General features: G+C 48.3%; 1 protein-coding gene across 1 annotated transcript in view; it reads left to right on the top strand.

Moving 5' to 3' along the window:
- The window catches only part of LOC122369482 (coagulation factor X-like), a 94,630-nt gene that overhangs the window by 23,469 nt on the left and 50,778 nt on the right, over positions 1-20,383 (top strand). Inside the window, exons 2-3 of the mRNA XM_043344274.1 lie at positions 1,685-1,736; positions 3,752-3,891. Coding sequence (XP_043200209.1) covers positions 1,685-1,736; positions 3,752-3,891 — 192 coding nt within the window. The remainder of the gene's footprint in view (positions 1-1,684; positions 1,737-3,751; positions 3,892-20,383) is intronic.

Raw genomic sequence — 20,383 nt, 5'->3', positions numbered from 1 at the left:
TTGCACGGCGAACATTGCGGCGGCTATTTTCAGTACGACTTCACTGAACTTGGCCGACAGTCGTTCGGTAATGTCTCCAGCCATACGGGCGATAATGATCGGCACATACATTTTCACCGCCGGGTGAGCCGCTCACCTAGACACAGCGCTAAAAGTGGACACTGAACACGGGTCGTTATGTGCTCAGGTACTGGTGTGGGCGTTTGAGCTGTGCTGCACGTAGCTGCGTTTTGCGTTTCGACGGTTTGAACTTAGTGAGCTGCTTTTTTTGCATGAAAGTAATATCGATAAATTCCGTTCCATCCCATCCTATCAATCCATCCCTCTCTCCGTCTCCTCTCTCTATTTCTCTGTCTTTCTCTTCTTTAGGCGTTAGCACATTCCTACTTATTTCAAGCCAATTTCCTCTACCCACAGTTTAACGCTCCCCGGACTACAATTACATTGGTGCATTCACTCCGGCTAACCTTAATAAAAGCTGCAGACCGATTAGTTGCTCGTTACCGAATCGGTAAACATGTGATTTATGTCGCAAATACGACTAGCAGCCGTGCTCTTTGCTGATCACTTTTTATTGCACCCGCACCGGATGACTTTGTCTATTCGCTGGATTTCCGAAGCGTTCTAAAATAAACGTGCATAGCTTAGGGCTATGACTACTGACAAGCGTTGTATACAGACACAGTTTATATCTACTTGCAGTGATTGGCTTGCAGATTTTGTAGAGCTAACCAGCGAAGAAAGCTGTTCCGATTCTTGTCTCCGTTGCCACATGTGACAATCTTGAAGCATTCCAAAGGCGCTGTATAAGCTAACCAACCGGAACAACGCTTGGCGAAGCTTTTGTCACTGCAGCATGTCTCGTAGGTGTGCCAAACATGAGATAAGCTCTCGGAAACTCGCCATGTTTCAGCCATATTTGCAAATGCTCACACAGCTCAGCTTGTCAGCGGAAATAGGCGCGTACAGCTTTGACAACATTCCATAAACAATGATACGACACTCGTTTGGAGCTGATTTGCATCTCGGGGGTCTGTCTGTCTTCAGATTCCAAAGGAAGGTGGCCAGCAATGAATAACCGCTACTGCAGCTTTCTGCAAGATTTATTCATCCATTGTCTTGGTTATGTGATTTGTCACGATGCTTCTTTACTGGCTATCCTGCCATTCTCAACGGCGAAATGGCTTAGTGAAGTGTCTACCATGTTTATGACCTCTCCGATGATTTGACGTTAGAAGCTGTGTTATTCTTCGCGGGGATGGTGTCCAATGACAGTGGGTTCCAAGGGTTTAGCCCCAACAAATTACGATGACCTTTTAGGCTAGCTAGGTTCCTGCGTCAGCAATTTGTGAGGCACGACTTTTTTGTGCATTGGATGCATCATTATTCATTTCCTATAATAATGATGCTATAGGCTATAGCATCATTATTATGAAAACACTGTCTTATAAACTGATTTAGATAAAAAATGATATGATTAACAAATTGAATGACCTAGATTGTACCAGTAATCGCCAAACTGACATGAAGGGCTCTGTTACTTTCTCAGTTAGAATCGGACCAGCAATTGTTTTTCTACCATCACCAAAGCGTAGCAATGTCGCATCACAAGTCTGACGAATCACTCCCATTTGCAAACACCGCCCTATTACTTGTTTCTAATATACAATCTTCTATGTTTCAGGTCACCAACGAAGCTCCAGCGTCAAGGAGACGCAGACATCGACAGCGATTAGGTAAGTGTTGGGGTCAATCAAAGAAGCACAAAAATAACAAAGGGTTTGCTTGCTTATTGATATGTTTGTTACTTACTTAGGTTTCATCGTGGTTTAGTGCAGAATATAAATAGGTGTGTCGGGTCCACAGACGTATAAATAAATCACGTCTGTGGTATACAGGGTGATCCAAAAAATTGGAACCCCTAACTTAAAATGTCTGTAAGTCAAAAAATGATCACTTTATTGATAAATTGCAAATACCATTAGAAAGAGCGTTCATTTCTCTATAAAACCAAGTTGATTGTAGTAACTTATTATTATAAATATTGCCCTAGATATATGCCTATACAATTTGTGTCACGAAACTCAGTGAAACGGTTTTGAACATTATGCGCAAATCAGTGATTGACGGTTGCTGACGCTGTTCTGGGTTCTGACCATGTCGCTTGTTGGAGGTTCATGAATAAAAATAGCTCATTCACGTGCTACTGTAAGGAAAGGAAAGGCCGACGGCCTGCTGGGGCCAGTTGTCCCAGAGACTGCTGACCCGCGCAGTCGGAGCTGTCCCAAAGCAACTGCAGGCCTGCGTGACGGCCCCCGGAGATCGCGTTGAGCACATGCTGTGATGAACAGCGGAAGCTAGGACGCGTGTATCTTTTCTACTGTGTGCTTCTGGGTAAACTTTTATGGAATAAAATTGAATTTGGATGTGGTGTTATTCGCAAAAAGACAACAGATAGAGTGCTAACTGATTTCAGCGCATGGTTAACATTTGGCTATTTCGTTTCACTCAGTTTTCTGACGCTCATTCCAAAAGCTAATAGTGTGCCAATGCTTTACAACATACATGCACCAATTTGACGTGATGTTATGGAGGATGTAATGATCTTTCTAATGGTGCTCGCAATTTGTCAATAAAATGAATACTCTCGGACTTATAGCCATTTTAAGTTAGGGGTTCCAAATTTTTTGGATCACCCTGTATATTACCCCATTGTTTTCACCGTCGCAGAATGCGGGTATTAGCCGTTTCTGATGTGTGATGTTCATTTGTGGTGGGAAGGGTACACCAGACAGACGACAAATCCCACTTGGCTTCCAATATGCTGTTTCTGCTACTAATATAGATAATGCATTCAACTCTCTCTCTCTCTCTCTCTCTCTCTCTCTCTCTCTCTCTCTCTCTCTCTCTCTCTCTCTCTCTCTCTCTCTCTCTCTCTCTCTCTCTCTCTCTCTCTCTCTCTCTCTCTCTCTCTCTCTCTCTCTCTCTCTCTCTCTTTGTCACTCTCTCTCTCTCTCTCTCTCTCTCTCTCTCTCTCTCTCTCTCTCTCTCTCTCTCTTTGTCACTCTCTCTCAATGTTTTTATAGCTCTACGGAGAAAAAATTCGATTATTATGATTACCGTTGTTTTATGTGGTAGGTAGATGTCAAATATTGACATGCTTCGGACGAGGATCTATTAATACAAACTGCAGTGTGACAATAAACGGAACGTAGGCTTCATCTTCTTGGCGCTCTATTTAGACCAATCACTGTCATTTTGGACTCAAATCGATTGCTGTACTTATGTTGCGTGGGAGATGAATTTGTTGGTTTATTTACTGACTCGAGATTCATGCACATTCCACATTGTTGACATCCTGTCGCTTATGTCAATCCTATTTACCCACACATAGCAAATATTCCTAATTATGATGAATAATTCGTCTCCATAAATCGTGGCGATGATGGTTGGTATTGTTCCCATCATCGTGCCCACTGTCTGATCGCAGTTATCCCCCGATAGTATGTATGTAATGGACTCTCTAACAGAGCATATTGGAAGTGAATGTACGAAATTCACATCCAATTGAAACAAAAATAAAAATTATAAGATAGGTTATGTTTACATGATTTAAATATCCATGTCTTCTTTTCTGTTTATAACGTCACTGATCTGCTTATAACGTCACTGTTCTGTTTATGACGTCACTGGTCTACATTTCTGACGTCACTGGTCTATATTTCTGACGTCACTGGCCGCATCTCTACAGGCGCGGCGTGGCGAGACGAGGAGCTGGCGATATCGGCGCAGTTTGAGCGCTGGTCCAACTGGTCAGCCTGTCAGAAGTGTCGCCAGAGACGGCGCCGGCGCTGCGTCCGACCCGAACAGTGCGGCGAGAGGAAACTGGTGGTGAGTAAAGCTCGTGACTGGAGCCCAAACAACAGTGAGCGCGGGTAAATGCTAATTATTATGGGTAATATCCGTGAGCACGGATCACGGATAAATGCCCGTGAGGACAGCAGAAATGTCGAAAGCTGCCGTCTACCAGTAACATTGCGTGTCCACTGTCCGTGTCGTGATTTAGGGTCACCTTGCTGGACGTGCATACACTCAGTGCAGAGACCGCCTGTTCACGGGAGGCGGTAGTTCCTGCTCGCGGGAACAGAAGCGGTTGCAATTTGCAGCCTCATCACACCTTGGGACTGTAGTGGGAGCAACGACCGCGGGTTAGCGGGGCTTTCCCACCATCGACGACAACAAGTTAGTCGGCGAAACAGAGACTCGCAAAGGAAGTCCAGAAAATTCATCTCGGTGGATAGAAAATGATGTTAATTATGTGGTTTTGCAAGTGCAAGGTGGTCGGGGTCATGAAATTAGACAGATTGAGACATTACATACGCCTAACTTTTTCTCAGCTTCATGCATCTTGCCCATTTCGCGTCACCGCCAAATGGATCCGTGATTTGGCACTCGGGGAAAAGAGTATTGTGCAGCGTGTGCCTTCCGCTAGACAAGTTGTCAAAGATGGCCTCAACTAATTACTGATTATCACAAGGCAAGTCACAGCAAAAAATAAAGTAAATATCCAACTCAGCTAAGTCTTAGAGCGTAGCACTTATTCCTATGTAAATTCCGTATGCTTACCCACTCCTACTCACCGCAACATTTCAGCTCAATGCATACATACATTTCCGGTCGTTAGATATAAGCACACCCAACACATTTTGAATTCAAACACCCGCTATCAACACCAACGATCAACGCCACCAACGTTTACCGAGCTCCAGCCTCCATTCTACCGGCTCGGCACGTGACTAGATTAAGCCGCGCCCTCGGCGGCCTGTGACGGTGAGCGTGACACGCGTGACACCGCGAGCGTGACGTGACGCTGCGTGACCCGGCCCGTGACGCCGCACTGTGAGCGTATGATGCGTGTCACGCAGGAGCGTGCGTGGGCGTGTGTTGTTGCAGGGGATCGACTGTCCGCCTGACCCGGTTACCAGTGCACACTGGGCCGATCGCCAGGTCTAGCACGACATGGGTAAAAAAATCGAACTTTGTGGATGTGCAATGAAACCTATACCAATTTGTTCAAAAATGATCATACTACATTGCTGTGGTCTTTGTTTTCCAACACAATTGTTATTTCATGGCGAAAACTCAGCTTAAACACGAACTTCGGAATCGTTTGGACCGAACTCGTCCCCCCGCACTCTTCGACAACGTATCTTTGATCAACGAAAACAATCACAATTTGAGGACGAATTCCACATTTATATACATCAAACGATAGCTCCAGGTCTGCAGAACACACATAACCACATGAAAATAGCGAACTCTTACTTGGTTATGATGTATTGGCACCGCAAAGATTTAAAGACGAAAATATAATTTCACATAATTGATGTCACACACAAATAGACTTTTAAAAAAAGTACCGCGGAGTACCGCTTCGAAAATCTCGCTACATGTCAATGATTCATTGCACTACAAGATCCAACAGTCACTTTTTGCGACTTTTTGCGACTTTGGATGTAGCAGCCAAACATCAACCCGCGCCGGACCGGTGCTCGGCGTCAAACGCGCCGGGCCGGGAGGTGTTGATTGAACACTCCCCTTCTAACTCGGCTCTTGGGCCACATAGCGACACGTAGTAAGTGACATTCGAAAGAGCGCCCGAAATTCCAGATGGAGTAATTAGTCATTTCTAGGTCAGGTCAAAGGTCACGTCACCAGAGGTCATCAAGGGTAAAATGTTGCATATATCAACATTTCTCGAAAACCGGCTCTTACCTCGGGGACCAATAGAGCTACATCGTCGCGGAAAAGTGCATTCAATTGCTCTTTTAGCGGTCTTTCTGAAACAAGCCCTTAGATTTGGCTTAACCCTCGCCCCTAGTGGTGTTTTTCCAGCCGCGAAAGTATAGAAGAGGTCCGTTGGACCCCCCCGCCGCTTCGCCCCTGATCGAGCTAGAGCTTCGCGGAAAAGACGAGCGTGTTGCCCGTGACAAGAGGAAGCTGATGATACCCACTTGTAAGGTCCTAGGTCATCGGTTGACCTTCCAGGTCAGGTCAATGACCCAAAAGTCGGGAAAATCGGGACCTGTTAGAACGTCGTAAAGGGTGGCTGCTATGGGTTTTTTGGGTGCTGATCACGAATATAATGTTATTTACGATCATAGATGATGTCTTCATACATTTAGGCCAGGTCGGGTCAGGTCAGGTCAGGTCAACCAGTAAGGGTTTTGCCGGGTATTTGTAGGTGGCAACCGCCTCTGACAGCTTTGTAACATGTTACGAAGGCACCAAAGCTACATAGTAAATGTTCAAATGGTTGCTAGATTCGAATTCAGACCCAAAAACTAGCCTAGAAACATGTAAAACTCGAAAAAGTGAACCAATTGGTCATCAAAGGCCAATGACCTTACCTGACCTTCTGGTGACCTTGACACCCACCCCAATGCATGGGAGCAACATAATATCCCATGTTTGAACGCTTTAAGCCAAGAAAAGACTGCAAACCCGCGGCTAATGCGAGCCGACATACGCTGAATCGCGATTCCGGCCAAACATGGTCTCGAAAGCAGGTCACAGGTCAAAGATCATTAAGGTCAGGGTCATGAAATTTTCAGGTTAGCTGTAAAAGTAGTGATCACGAGGGTACTGAAAGTTTCGTTGCGATCGGCCGCTTTTTACGCGAATTACTCGCGAAAAACCAAGGGTTCCGTTCGAAGATTCAGGCCCTGTCGCGCTAGAACGATTGTCGGAATGCGTAACACTTCGGCCTGTGGCATGGATGGTTTATGCATACGCACCATCAAGCTATGTTTCGACGCGATTGGAGTGCCGTTGCTGAACATCGTGAATACCTGTCTGTCAAACTGTGCTTTCCCAGAGGCGTGGAAACACTCCATAATCCATCCTATTCACAAATCCGGTCCCTGTTCCAACCCAGCCAACTTCAGACCTATCTCCTTAGTCCCCGTCATGTCCAAAATCGTCGAGAAGGTCGTTCAGCGTCAACTCTGTGCTTATTTGTCATCCAATCATCTCTTAGCTTCAGCTCAACACGGTTTTAGGCCACGACACTCAACAGAAACTGCATTGCTCAGCAAGTAACACAAGCACGGACCATATTTTATCGGACCATTTTTTATCGGACCATATTTTATCTGCGACAGACAGAGGTGATCTTACTCTACTCTGTCTGATAGATTTAAGTAAATGTTTTGACGTTATCGACCATTCCAAACTATTGACCAAACTAGAGCAGCATGGAGTTGACGCTGAATGGTTCCGCTCTTACCTATCAAACCACACGCAGAGTGTTTCCATCACTGACCCTGTTTCTGGTCGAAGGTGCCTCTCGCGACCGCTGCGAAACAGTGTGGGGGTGTACCAGGGGTCTGCCCTCGGGCCATTGTTGTACACAGTGTTCGCCAATGACCTGAGCCTCTGCGCGCCTGATGCCCATGTCGTCCAATACGCCGATGACACGCAAGTGCTTGTGTCCGGCGGTAAGGATGACATTGCGGCTCTGGTAGGGCGCATGGAGAGCTCCCTCACGTCTTTGGACGTGTGGTTCAGGGCTAATGCCCTGAAGGTGAATGCCTCGAAAACCCAACTAATGGTATTTGGCAGCAGGCCGAACCTCCGCAGTGTCCCCACGATCGAGGTGCGTTTCCGTGGCGAGACTCTACGCCCGGAACGGAGTGTGAGAAACCTCGGCGTGATATTCGACCCTACTCTGTCATGGGACGAACACGTGGCACATGTCGTGCGTAAGTGCTTCGGAATGTTGATTGCCCTCAGCCATATCCGGCATTACCTCCCTCAGAGGGTGATACCAACAGTAGTGCACGGTCTAGTACTTTCTCACGTTAGGTACTGTATAACTGTGTTCGGTAATTGTACTGGCAAAAATCATAGGCAACTCCAAAAGATTATTCACTTTTGCGCGAGAGTGGTTGCTGGGAGACGCAAATTTGACCATATTTCGGATATTTTGAAAGGTCCTGACTGGTTTACATCTACACAGCTGTCGGATTACCACACACTTTCTCTAGTCCACCGAACACTCCGGTGGGGAGAACCGGCTCCACTTGCCTCACTTTTTATCAAAAGCTCGAATTTACGTATACGACAAACGCGACAGGACAACAGTTTTTACCTACCTCGCATCCGATCGGAGGCAGGTAGACGCCAGTTTGCGTACCGGGCACCGCAGCTTTACAACGGTGTGCCGGTGGAGCTGACTGCCCTCAAGCATGATGCCTTCAAAAAGAACTTGCGTCTTTACCTCAAGAGAGAGTACGAGTAGGTGCTGTTCCGGTATAGTTACCTATCGTCTGTGAGGCTTATTTACCGCTTGTGAAACTTGTAACTTGCGCTGTGATGTTTCTCTTTTTCTTTTATTATGCGTTTTATGTGTGTATGTGAATGCATGTACCTTTTTACCCACTTTTACTACTGTTCAACGATTGTGACACTGGACTGAGAATAGCCACGGCTCCTGTGGATGGTCCAAAGACGTTCAATAAATAAATAAATAAATAGAATGGCATATCGGCCCACTGTGCAGTGTAGCGCGTGGCTGTGAGTTAAATCCCAGCCCAGTGCGCTCGTGGCTGTGAGTATAGTCGCAGCCCGGTGCGCTCGTGGCTGTGAGTTGAATCGCAGCCCAATGCGCTCGTGGCTGTGAGTTGAATCGCAGCCCGGGGAGTCAGCTGAGGTGATAATTAACGCGAAGAGCGCTGAATGGAGATACCAGTGTGTGGCGGACTAGTCTGACTTACTTGTGTTGGGATCGGGGGATGGTTGAGAGAATTTTCATTCATCGAAGCATACAGTTGTCGAATCGAAGCATTTAATTGTGCATTTAATTATATATAATAATAATGCAAGCATTATTATATATAATTTTAATTAATTATATATAATAATGCAAGCATTTAATTGTCTAATCATTTAATTGTGGTATTCTTGTGAACTTAGTTCGGCTCGTGCTTGTGTTACTTGCCTTTTATCTCGATATGATAATGCGTTATAATGTGATAAATCACCAGAGGTGAACGTCGGTGTAAAGTCAATGCAACGCTCACCATCATACAAGCACAAAATAGTTTTAATCGCAGTTCTCTCTGAATAGCTTCACCTTACTGAAACCCACCTGAATAATTCCGTGTCTTGCGACCGCTTCCCATCACGATACCTCCAGCTATATCTGTTTCACCCAGTCTAAAAATACACCCGCACGATAAACCCATTTCCACTACCGTTTAGGCCATCACATCCGAAACTGAATCCTTTGCTGAGCGGGCTGTCACAGCCGCTAAAACGGCGCCGAATTAGCGCTATTTGAGGCCACCATCAATCACAGGACGCTGGTCGACGACGACCGTTCGTCACGCCACCGAAGGCGCCAACTCCTGAAATGAACGACCGTACTTGCCTGGACACGCATGAATGAATGGTCGGCCCGACCGGCCGCCTCATTCACGGAAATATGGAGTTCGTCGGGCGGTGGTGCAAGCAACAAGCTTTGTTCGTGATAATGGGTGACGAGTAAAAAACAGGCTCTTTTTTCGAGAGCAGTTAAATGTTCAACCGCTATAAATGAGCGAAACTGCTGAAGATCACAAGGAATGCTTTGACATCCGGACTGGAAAATAACTTTATTGTGCTTATCTCTCCGCAAGATCCGATCGATCTTTCGAACTTTCCGCTTATTTTTAAGATATCGTGTAGCTTCTCGTGGAAGCTGAAGGAGAATGTGAGTACCTAAAGCTCTCCGGTCAGGCTGGGGTGGCTGATACCTGCAGGTCACAGGGTCCCCCGCCCCGCCGTGTTGGCTACGTGCCAATCCGGCACGACAGGCCAGTGTTGGTGTTGGGGAGGGGGAGGGGGATGCATGACGGACACCCTACACCCCAGCTGGAGCTGCTCAACAGCTGGGAGGGAGGAGGGAGGGGGGGGGTAGGTGACGGCGGGGACACGGTTGCAACTTTTGGCTGAAATCGATCAAAACAAAGTCATAAAAATGAAGGCAAAAATATTGCAATCAAGATGATAGTTCAGATGCATTGTTATGCAACCCAGGCCCATTTTTACTTATTCATTTGTCATGGTTTGGCCGTATTATTTTTAGTATTTTTGCTTGCCCTGGATCTAATCTTTTGACATCGCGGTTACTCTAATGAAGCAGGCGAGGTAACTGGGGTGATTTACGACTTGGCTGCGTCATCCCGTATCGCGGTATCAGTTTGTATGTAAACTTACCGATAACCTGATATCCAGCCGCTGGCGTCATCGACTGCTGCAGTGGGGAGAGGTGACGATAGAAGAAACTCTATCCGCTGACTTTCACCCACGACTTAATCGCTGTCCGTAGATTGGGGTGAGCGCGGCGGGCGGCTGGGGTGGACCTGTAAATTTGGGTAATTATCGTAATTTGGCATTTGTGGTTGCCAGCCGATGTTTTCCGGCACTTGATTTCATTGCTGTAATTGAGTGATAACGCCCTCTTGTTTTTGCTAGAAATTGATTTTAGTTGGGAAGATGTGCTTAGCATCTTCTTCACATTACACTCATGTGTCGTAAGTAAAAACACCGTTAATTTCGTCGGCATTATACGAAAAAGGCACTGGGACAATGGTAACTACGACAAGCTAACGGGAAACAACTCATCCGAACTTCACTTTCATCTAATGTCCCTAATTCGATCATTCTCAATTAACTACTGGATCAATAAGTAGGTACTGAAATACCTATTCAGTGAGTCATCAGCCTGAGCCTATCGGCTGTTTCGAGGACTGAATGATGTTGTTGTTTGACCAGTTCTGACCAAACACGGATGTCACTTTGTTAGAGTCGACCCTGGCTGGGAGGAGGTAAGGACAGGCAGTGCTAAATCACTCTTGTCACGCTGCTGGACACATCTATCGACTCATCTCATAGTGCCCGGCTCCTTATGGCGGGCCGCATTAGCTGACTCAATATAACTGATCGTATCGATGGGGTGATATGAACAGCGCTTACGGAGCAGAGTGCTGTGGCTGGGTTTGCAGCCATCGCTGTGGTGAGGTCATCATTAAGTGCACACAACGTCTGATGTTTGGTTGGAAAGTGTTCAGTGCTCACTGCTCACCAGTGCTCACTTATGTCTCAACTCCGCCCCCAGCCCGCGACACGGGCACCTCATCCTCACTTCTCGGCATACCATCCACTCGCTAGGAGCAGCTTGGCACACTTGCACGGCGCACAGTGGAGGACGCAGCGAATTTGTCCTCAACTGTCGGGCTGTGTACTGTACATATATGACCCATGCCTCTCAGTGTTGTCCAGTCTCTACCACCTCCAATCTATCCAGACCCTGTCAGCGGCGGGCTACCCAAGCTCGTTTGTTGAAACATCCTTACACTGCCTGGATTCAGCAATGACAAGGTCCTACACCACCAGTAGCCTGCCCGGCCCTTCCCGACGAGCTGTTCAGCGCCCAGTTCCAGCCACCAGGCTGCCAAAGTGCCCCGTACCGCCGTCGGGCCAAAGTTTGTGTTATGAGTGGGTGGGTGCCGTCGCCCCGATTTAACACCGTGGTGAGATGAATCACAGTGTCGGAGTGGATGTATGTTGGCACGGTAACTGTAGACCAGCTGACTGAAGACGTGGGGTGAGAGGGTGCAGAGTGATCGGCGGAGGGAGTGACGGGGGGTAGAGGGGTGATACCGAGGGAGGGAGGGGGTAGTGCGAGTAGGAGAGAGAGAGAGAGAGAGAGAGAGAGAGAGAGAGAGAGAGAGAGAGAGAGAGAGAGGGAGAGAGGGAGAGGGAGGGAGGGAGGGAGGGAGGGAGGGAGAGGGAGAGGGAGAGGGAGCGAGAGAAAGAGAGGGAGAGAGAGAGAGAGAGAGAGAGAGAGAGAGAGAGAGAGAGAGAGAGAGAGAGAGAGAGAGAGAGAGAGAGAGAGAGAGAGAGAGAGAGAGAGAGAGAGAGAGAGAGAGAGAAAGAGAAAGGCGGAGAGAACAGCCAGAGGCACAGAAAACCCTACCCGCGCCAAAATAATTTAATTATATGAAATGAAATAGACAAATAAACACAAAAAGTGAGAAGAGAGGGAATTCAGTGAGACTGACTGACAGACGGAAAGATTGGTTTTGGGACTGACTGGGGTCCTGTTTTACGGCACGCTGCTAGCGCTCACTGGCGCATTTCGCTTTCGGTTTCCATTGGACACATCAACAAAGTTCATTGTGAGCGTCCGAGCTTGTTGAGGTTTCCATGGAAACCGGAAGCGTAAAAGCGCTGGTGAGCGCGCCGCTAGCGGCGCGTCTTGAAACAGGGCCCGGGTGACAGACCGAGCTGGGTGTGCCAGAGGGTGTGTCCCCTGCTCCCCCCGTCTCGCCCCCCCCCCCCTCCCCTGGCCGTCACCCTCCACTAGCTCTCCCTGGCAGCGTCAGTGACGGCGCTCCCTGTCCTCAGCGGACCGCGGAAAGATGACACGGTGCCCGACTGGCGACGGTCCCTCTAACGATTACGACGTGACACGGAGATATGCAGGGTGTCGGGTGCGGACCGGCCGTGTGCCCGCTGCGGCAGCTTTGTAGTTGGACGGTGCAGCGAGGCTGCTTAGGAACAGCATCTGCCGGTACAGGAGCTGTGAGATATGTCTCTAAACAATAGGTCATCGTAAAGTAGTGCCAAGCTGTGTAGGTACTGATATAAAAAACGTATGACACCCAGTGGCGTATCCAAGGGGGGACCCTGGGGGTCCTAGGATCCCCCCTGGAGCAAAAAAAATCTTTTTTTTTTACTCGAAAAAAAAAAATTGAAAACACTTTGACGGCCCTTTTCACCACTTACATTTTTTTACATAATGAAAAGTAACAATTACATTTTTAGGGACCCTTTTAGGACTATCAGAGGACCCCTTTAGGCCAACGAGGGACCTTGTAGAGTAAATTAAGGGCCCTTTACAACAAACAGGACCTTCTCAGGCACACAGAGGGCCCTCTCAGACACACAGAGGGCCCTCTCAGGCACTCAAAGGGCCCTCTCAGGCACTCAGAGGGCCCTCTCATGCTTTCAGAGGGCTCTCTCAGGCACTCAGAGGGCCCTCTCAGGTACTCAGAGGGCCCTCTCAGGTACTCAGAGGGTCCTCTCAGGCTCTCAGAGGGCCCTCTCAAGCACTCAGAGGGCCCTCTCAGGCCCGAGGGCCCTCTCAGACATCTCGAAGAGGTCGAAAAGAGCCCTCTGAGCTCAAAGAGGACCCTCTGAGATAAAAAAGGCCCTCGGAGGCAACAGAGGGCCCTACAATGCAACAATAGAGCTCCCTGTGGTCACCAAAGGGCCCTCTGAGGCGAATAGGGGGTCGTTTTAGGCAAACAGAGGGCCCTTTGAGGCAAACAGAGAGCCCTCTGAAGGGGCGAATAAAGGGACCCTCTGAGACGAACGGGGGCCAAAGCCCAGAGGGCCCTCTCAGGCACTCAGAGGGCTCTCTCAGACACTCAGAGGGCCCTCTCAGGCACTCAGAGGGCCCTCTCAAGCACTCAGAGGGCCCTCTCAGGCACTCAGAGGGCCCTCTCAGGCACTCAGCGGGCCCTCTCAGGCACTCAGAGGGCCCTCTCAGGCACTCAGAGGGGCCTCTCAAGCACTCAGAGGGCCCTCTCAGGCCCCGAGGGCCCTATCAGACATATGGAATAGGTCGAAAAGAGCCCTCTGAGGTCAAAAAGGGCCAATTTCAGGCCACAAGGTACCCTATGAGGCCCTTCCCTAGATCAAAGATGGTCCCTGGAGGTCACCAGAGGGCCCTCTGAGGTGAACAAAGGGCCCTCACAGCCACCTCAAAGAGGGCCCTCTGAGGTGAACAAAGGGAGGGCCCACCTCAGAGGGCCCTCTGAGGTGAACAAAGGGCCTTCACAGCCACCTCAAAGAGGGCCCTCTGAGATCGAAGAGATCAAAGAGATCAAAGAGGGCCCTCTAAGGCGAATGGAGGGCCTTCAAAGGCCACAAAGTGCCCTCTCAGGCCACTGGAGGGCCTTCTGAGGTGATATGATGCTATGTCAGACCACCATGAGCCCTATGAGGTCATCAGGCCCTCTGAGATCAAAGAGGGTCCTTGGAAGTCATCGGAGGACCCCTTGAGGCCCCTTGAGGCGAACAAAGGCCAGAGGGCCCCCTTAGACACCACAAAGAAGTAAAAAAGATCCCTCTGAGTTCAAAGACAGCTCTCTGAGATGTAATAGGGCCATTTGAGGCCTCTGAGGGCCCTCTGATGCCACAGAGAGGCGCCCGCTGATACCAAAATAGGGTCCTCTGAAGTCTGAAGCCACCAGAGGGCCCTCTGAGGCGAATAGCGGGTCCTCACATCCACTTCAAAGAGGGCCCTCTGAAAATCAACTGGCCCTCGGAGTCAGTGTCCCAAAATTGTATTTTGGCTTGGGTGTCAGAGGGGGAAATAGGTCACCCAAAAGGGGGATAAGAGTGGACAATTGTCAGTCACAGGGCAGCCGGAGCCCTCTGAGAAGGTCACTTGAGCCTTACACCAGAGGGCCCTCTGAGGTGATATGAAGGCTATGTCAGGCCACTATGGGCTCTATGAGGTCAGCAGGCACTCTGAGGTAAAGGCTGGCCCTCTGAGGGGAACAGAGGGCCCTTTAGGACAATCAGAGGACTTTTTAGGCCAACTAGGGGCCTTAAGAGGTCAACAAAGGGCCCTTTGGGACACAAACAGGGCCTCTCAGGCCACCAGGGGCCTCATGTATTAGACAAACATACGGCCATCTGAAGTAAAAGAGGACCTTTTGAGGTAAACAATGGCCCCTGGAGAGAAAACAAAGGGCCCTTTCAGGTACCCAGAAGGTCCATGGAGGCCACTAGAGTGCCCTTTGAGGCCAGTGATGGTCTGCAGAGGCCATCAGAGGGTCCCTCTGAGGGTAACAGAGGGTCCTTAAGACGACCATAGGCCCCCCCCCCTTGAAAATGCAGGTGTCATAAGGCCCGGTTTGCATCAAAGGTCAGGTAGCTATGCCCAGTTTTGGCTCTCTGTTGCCGACATGTTCCGAGCTGTCGCAAAAAAAAAAAAACGATGTGGTGGCACCCACCCTCCCACTCGGCCGGCCAGGGTCCTTCTAACCAGGGATGCGGAGCCATGGAAATTTCAGACGTCTCCGGCTCCAGCTCTGGAGAAAAAATCTGATTCGGCTGCGGCTCCGGCTCCGAGTAAAATGGTCCGGCTCCGGCGGCTCCGGCTCCAATACTCAGTACATCCTCTATACAATTACCTAAATACGGGTGGAAGAGAAAAGATGAAGGATTGGTTCACGTTGCTTCTGTATTTGCATAACAAGGCTATTTTGAATACCACATGTTTTACTGCCTTGTACATACTGTCAAACCGAACTATGAAGGTCAATAATTTTTTCCTCTTCAAAAAAGCAGCCGGAGTCGCCGCCTTTTTGGACGGCTCCGGCTCCAGCCCCGGCTCCACACCCCTGCTTCTAACTCGGCTTCTGAGCCACGTACCAGCACGCCAAAGGCAGCGTTCGAAAGGACGCAAACAATAATGACGAAATTACTCTGGTCACTTTTTAGATCAGGTCAAAGGTCAGTTCACATAGGTCATCCAAGGCTAAATTTCGCCAATTTTCTGGTCCAATTTCGACAATTTTCAACAAGCCACCGCATCACTCGGAAATGAATGCCGTGCCGGGGAAAAGCGTACTTAATAGCTCTTTTAAAGGGACCCTCCCACCTTAACATTAGATTTGAGTTGAGATAGCCAAAATGGGGTCCCTGGCTCACAATTACCGGTTTCGGCACTCACAACATCGAGAAATGCCTTAAATCGGAAATATTGAATTTCAAAATTGCAGCATTTTGATTCAGAGGGGCTAATGCTGAGGAATACCCCTCTGAATGTGTGACGTCAGCGCAGATATCTAACGATTTTTAAATGTTTGACTAAAACGTTTTGTAGCACGCGGTGGTATATGCTATTTGCGCGCAACATCTGCCGCAAACGCCGCACTTCTAAAATAAAGTCGCTAGAAACAGCGGAGATCCCAAAAAAGTAAACAAAAGTAAAAGTCTAATATCTTGAAAACCGGTGAATATTTTTCGGTGAAATTTGGTAGATATTCGTTTTCGCTCTTTCTGAACCGAGCGACATCACTTTAATGCCAATTCATAAACTTTTTTGAAGGTGGGAGGGTCCCTTTAACCCGCGCCGGGCCGGTGCTCTGAGATTCCGCGACGGGCTGGAAGGGGGTGTGTCTGAACACCCCCCCCCCATTCTAACTCGGCTCCTGGGCCACGTAGCGACACGCGAAAAGCGGCAATCGAAAGAACGTCCAAAATAAGGACGAAAACACCAAGGTCATTTTTTGGGTCAGGTCAAAGGTCAGGTCACCAGGGGTCACCAAAGGTAAAATGTTGACTATTTCAACATTTTGGAAACTGCCAACGGCTATCTCGGGAACCGATAGAGCTACAGCGCCGCGGAAAAGCGCATTCGATAGCCCATTTACAGACCTTTCTGAGTAATGTTCTCAGATTTGACCTCAGGTCAACGGTTTAGCCTCCAGAGGGCAAAAACTCCAAAAATAGCCGTTTTTACGAGCAGCGTTTTTCGGCAAAGCGTTTTTCGAAAAACTTTTGACTCAAAAGAGTCATGACATTAATTTTGCCAGCATCGTGTTCCTCTCGTCGAGACGCGTCGAATGAACTATAATTGGACCTTGAAAGGTCAACTTGAAATTTTGACCTCAGATCAAGGTCATGACCTGACCAGAAAAGGTCATGTTGCATATCAGTCGATCCGCAACGTCGAGTCGAACACATCTAAGGCGTTTTCAGCGCTCTAGCACGCCTCTATCAGAAGTTATTGGCGAAAAACTGTTAGATTCTGTTAGTGACCTGAGATGACCTCGGGGACATAACGAGGGGTTACAGTTGCCATTTTCCGATTCAGTGTGCCAATTTTACTTACATCTCGATGTTAGAGAGTGTCTAGAATAGCGTTCGTGCAAAACAGACGCTTTTCAATTTTCTCGCATTGACTGATAGGTAATGGAGAGGCCGCGATATTGACCTGACCTTAGGTCACCGATATCAAAATTCCGAGATTAACATTTTATAGATAATGTTGCTCTTATCAATCGCTGAAAGTTTCAAGGCAATCGATCAATCGGTGTAGCTATGACGAGCATTCTTATTTTTTCTGAGGTGAGGTCACTTGGCGTGACCTGGTGACCTGACCTAAGGCGACCTGGGTCTGAAATTTTCACAACATGTGCGAAAGTAATGCACAAACAGGTGTGCCAAAAACGGCGGCGCTCCGCGCCGCCGTTTTTGAGATATTAGCGAAAAACCGCAGGGGGGTGTTCAAACCCCCCCGGCCCGGCGCGGGTTAACATGACCCGTTTCGCCGTTTCCATCCTCAGGACATTCAAATCCTTCTCCTCCATGCCGCAACCCATGATCCAGGCTGGACCTGGACAGGCAACTTTATACCATGCGGGCGGCTCCCATTGGAGCGCACTGCAGCTCCTAAGGAAGCACACTCGTAACCGGGTGCAGTGAGCACTTGGGGGGCTGGTCGGCCTGTCCTGTTGGACAGGCTCAGCCCCGGTGACTCACCAAGGTGCCCGCCCAGACCAATGTCTCCCTCAATTCCTATCATCCTTCCGGCGCTGAAATGGTCTGGTCAGACCGAAAGGGCATAGCCCAACAAAACAAACAAAACTCTTTTGACACTCTTTCTGTAATTTGTGCTCAGATTTGACCTAGGGTCAACGCTCCAGCCTGGGCCCAACCCAAGGCGGGGCTAAACTGTGCTCAGATTTGACATAGGCCTGTTAATTGTACACCTTTTATCTCGGAACATTTTTATGTTTCTACAGCTCTGTAGGGCTGACAGCTCTTCCTGCGAAACTTTTTTTGGGTCGAAAATGACAGAACATGACGTTATTTGCGGCCAACCTATCATAGCCTCTGGAAAAAAATTGGTCACAATGTGTAAAATGGATGCCCGTAGAGGTCCTGAAAGTTTGGTGGGGATATCTGCAGTCATTTAGGAGATAGCTACGGAAGAGGACAGGGGGCCGTTTCGCCCCCCCCCCCCGCCACGGGACGCGGGTTGAACGCCCTTTCAACTCAGGCTACAAGGGCCCTTTTGCCACTGAAGGGCCCTTTCAACCCAGTCAGTCAAGGGCCCTTTTGACTGCGGATCCCCCCTGAGAGAAATCCTAGATACGCCACTGATGACACCGCAGAGGTCGTTATACGTCCATCCGTTTTTTATACAATCGTACCTACAACGTGTAAGTTTGTCATGGTTTAGCGACAGCTTGTAAGCATTCGAGGACTCACAATTGACTGAACCTGTACGGAGTTACGTCTCAGGCCCCACCTGTCCGCCTGATTGTCCTCGGGGCGTCTCCGCCACGTGTCGTTTTCCTGAGTCACTTGCTGCACGTGATGTTTTGTTTTCCTTGTTCGCTACCGTTCAAACACGTGCCACCCTTACATTGGAACATTCCCGTGTCATGACATGCTGCCAGTACCTACTTCATTGGTAAACTTAAGTGACTTAAGATTTTATGGAGACGAGGGTTTCCCTAAAACATTGCAGCTCGAACGAACCGCAGGTATTCTGATGCGAGCAGATTAGCGCCATTGAGTTGTTTTATGGCTTTGGGACCAGCTAATGGTCCATTGCAGACAATGCCCGATAAATTTTCATTTGTTTGCGGTAGACCCCTTGGCACGGGCAAAGCGCAGAAACTTGTTTTCTTTTCTTTCAGTCGCTAGGTCTTTTTTCTAAACGCGCTGAAGCATTTGGAACAAGAACTACATTTATTTCCATTTTTCATCGATCTAGCCTTGAAGGCTTAGGTAAATCAAGTTACTGATTCATTATTACCTAACTTCCTTTTACCTTGGGTACTCAATATACATATTTGTACATATTTGGCTCGCTTAGTCATGCTAGATTTTTATTTCTTTTGTACACCAGCTGTTGGACTTTCCCATCGGCGGGGCACTACTCCGCGGACTCAGCAGAGTCAGAGTCAACTGTTTTGGAGGGTCAGAACCACTGCACCGCCGCGCTGGTGTCACAGCCACCCCTTAACCTTTCTTCTGCACTGGCCTCTGCAGGGCTGCACTGTGCCACCACTGGTCCCCGGGTAAACCCGTGATCGGCCGTCTGCTGTCTGTCGCCAGCGGATGACATCACTGGTCCGAGCTGTGACGTCATTGGTCCCCGTGTAAACCCTTGCTTGGTTAGATGTCAGCTGTGTCGGCAGACAGCGGGTGATATCACTGTGACGGGATTGGAGACAGGCGCTGGAGACGGGAAGATGGGCTCGTCCGGCCGACGGAGACTGAGATATATTGGGACGAAGGGAGAGGATTTTGAGCCATGAACCGGCTGTGTTCCCGAGTGGAACAAACACTTTGAAGAAATACAGCTTCATGAACATTGAACACTTTAAAGAAATTCAGCTCATACATACAATGCGAATGGCGATGACCGATAATTTCGCGTTCAACTTTGTAATCTTTATGATTTAGAAAATGATCGCTTGATTTATTTTCGTCATGCCATGTTCTTCTCTCAATATATTTATCTTTTTTCCTTTTTTCTTCGTATCTCTTGCAAGGCATTAGTGATGCAATCACTAACCATTTATATTCTAGCTGCCCTAGATGACGTCATAGCATCTAACGCCGCGGTTTCGATTCGTGATCGCGTGATTCGATTTTGCAAAGCCATTGGCCACGATCGAAAGGTAGCGTGAGTGGGCTCCCTGATCTTTCAATATGGCAGTCTGAGCTACGTGACTTAGCGGTTAGATATTTCGGAAGCTGTGGCGTGAAATGACGTGAGTAATTTGGACGCCGATATCGAATGACGTAAGACACCAGACACCTAATGAGGTGGTGCTCAGAAGTTTTGTTAGTAACGGTCTTTTGTAGGATAGCTTTCCCAATATAAAGAAGGGTAAGGCGATGAGATAAATTAAATGTAATTGGCCAGTAATTAAAGACATCCGTGACATTGAAACACTAATATAGTCGCGTAATATGATATAGCCACTAACGCTGAGTCCTGTACCTTCGGTTTTGTCCATCAATGCCATCTGGTTTCACATTACGTGACATAATCATCGGTAACCGTTTCTGAGGAACTTGCAATTATACAGTGAGATGATCATAGCAGATTTTTTTCAGAGGTTACAGAGTAATAAGTTATGCGCTATAATAAGTTATGAGCGAAAGACCTCCCTTTGATAAATACGGTTAGGGCCAAGTAACGAAAAATCGACTCCATTACGATGACTTGAACATACATAGGTAGTATGTAGATACCATTACCCCTGATTTATTTTACACCCCACTCCACCCC

Source organism: Amphibalanus amphitrite, unplaced genomic scaffold (genome assembly GCF_019059575.1).
Source record: "Amphibalanus amphitrite isolate SeventyFive unplaced genomic scaffold, NRLGWU_Aamphi_draft 001041F_arrow, whole genome shotgun sequence".
Lineage (NCBI taxonomy): Eukaryota > Metazoa > Arthropoda > Thecostraca > Balanomorpha > Balanidae > Amphibalanus > Amphibalanus amphitrite.
The sequence above is the reverse complement of the archived record's forward strand: the minus strand, read 5'-3'. Positions and strand labels throughout refer to the sequence as shown.